At 33.8% G+C, this 728-nt stretch overlaps 1 protein-coding gene across 1 annotated transcript; it reads left to right on the top strand.

The window, feature by feature from the left end:
* Positions 1–176: 176 nt before the first annotated feature.
* Positions 177–641, top strand: LOC105460512 (the record flags this gene model as incomplete). The annotated part of the gene is made up of 1 exon (XM_011706963.1): positions 177–641. A coding segment is annotated over exon 1 (465 nt), but the record flags the coding sequence as incomplete, so codon positions are not given.
* Positions 642–728: the final 87 nt, after the last annotated feature.

Raw genomic sequence — 728 nt, 5'->3', positions numbered from 1 at the left:
GCCTAAGTGACTGGAGTTCAGACGTGTGCTCTTCCGATCTCATTTCTTTTAAACATTGTTACAACATTATTAAAATAATGTTGCAAATCTATATTTTAACAATGTTTCTGAAGCATTGCATTGCAATATGCAATGTTGCAACTTTGCTGCAATATTGCTGCAAACTTCTGTGCTGTATGGGTAGAGTATGGAGTCTAGCGTATGCAGACGATATAGTTACAATTGCAAATAATAGGGAGGCGATGCAGGATATAATGGGGACTATGAAGAAATTTGTGAAAGAAAGAAATCTAGAATTAATTGTAGATAAGACGAAAATGTTGGTTTTTAATAGAAAAAGGAAAGAGAAATATGAGAAATGGTTGTGGGATGGTAAGACAATTGAAGAGGTACAAGAATTCAAATACTTAGGATTCATGATAAACAACAAAGGTAATTATAAAGAGCATATAAAGGAAATGAGAAGAAAAAGTAGAATGGTGGTAAGAAAAGTATGGAGTTTAGGAGAAAGAATATGTAGGAATGATTGTAAGAGAAGATGGACTCTATTCAGGTATTTAGTGCAGAGCGTGATGGGTTATGTAGTTGAAATATGGGGTTGGGAAGAAAAAGAGAAGCTTGAGAAAATTATGTTTGATTACGTAAGATGGACTTTTAGATTAAAGTTCTGTACGCCAAGATATATTATATCTAGGGAGCTAAGGATGGATAAGCTTAAAATAGGTTGG

Source organism: Wasmannia auropunctata, unplaced genomic scaffold, assembly GCF_000956235.1.
Source record: "Wasmannia auropunctata unplaced genomic scaffold, wasmannia.A_1.0 LD320557.1, whole genome shotgun sequence".
NCBI lineage: Eukaryota > Metazoa > Arthropoda > Insecta > Hymenoptera > Formicidae > Wasmannia > Wasmannia auropunctata.
The sequence above is the reverse complement of the archived record's forward strand: the minus strand, read 5'-3'. Positions and strand labels throughout refer to the sequence as shown.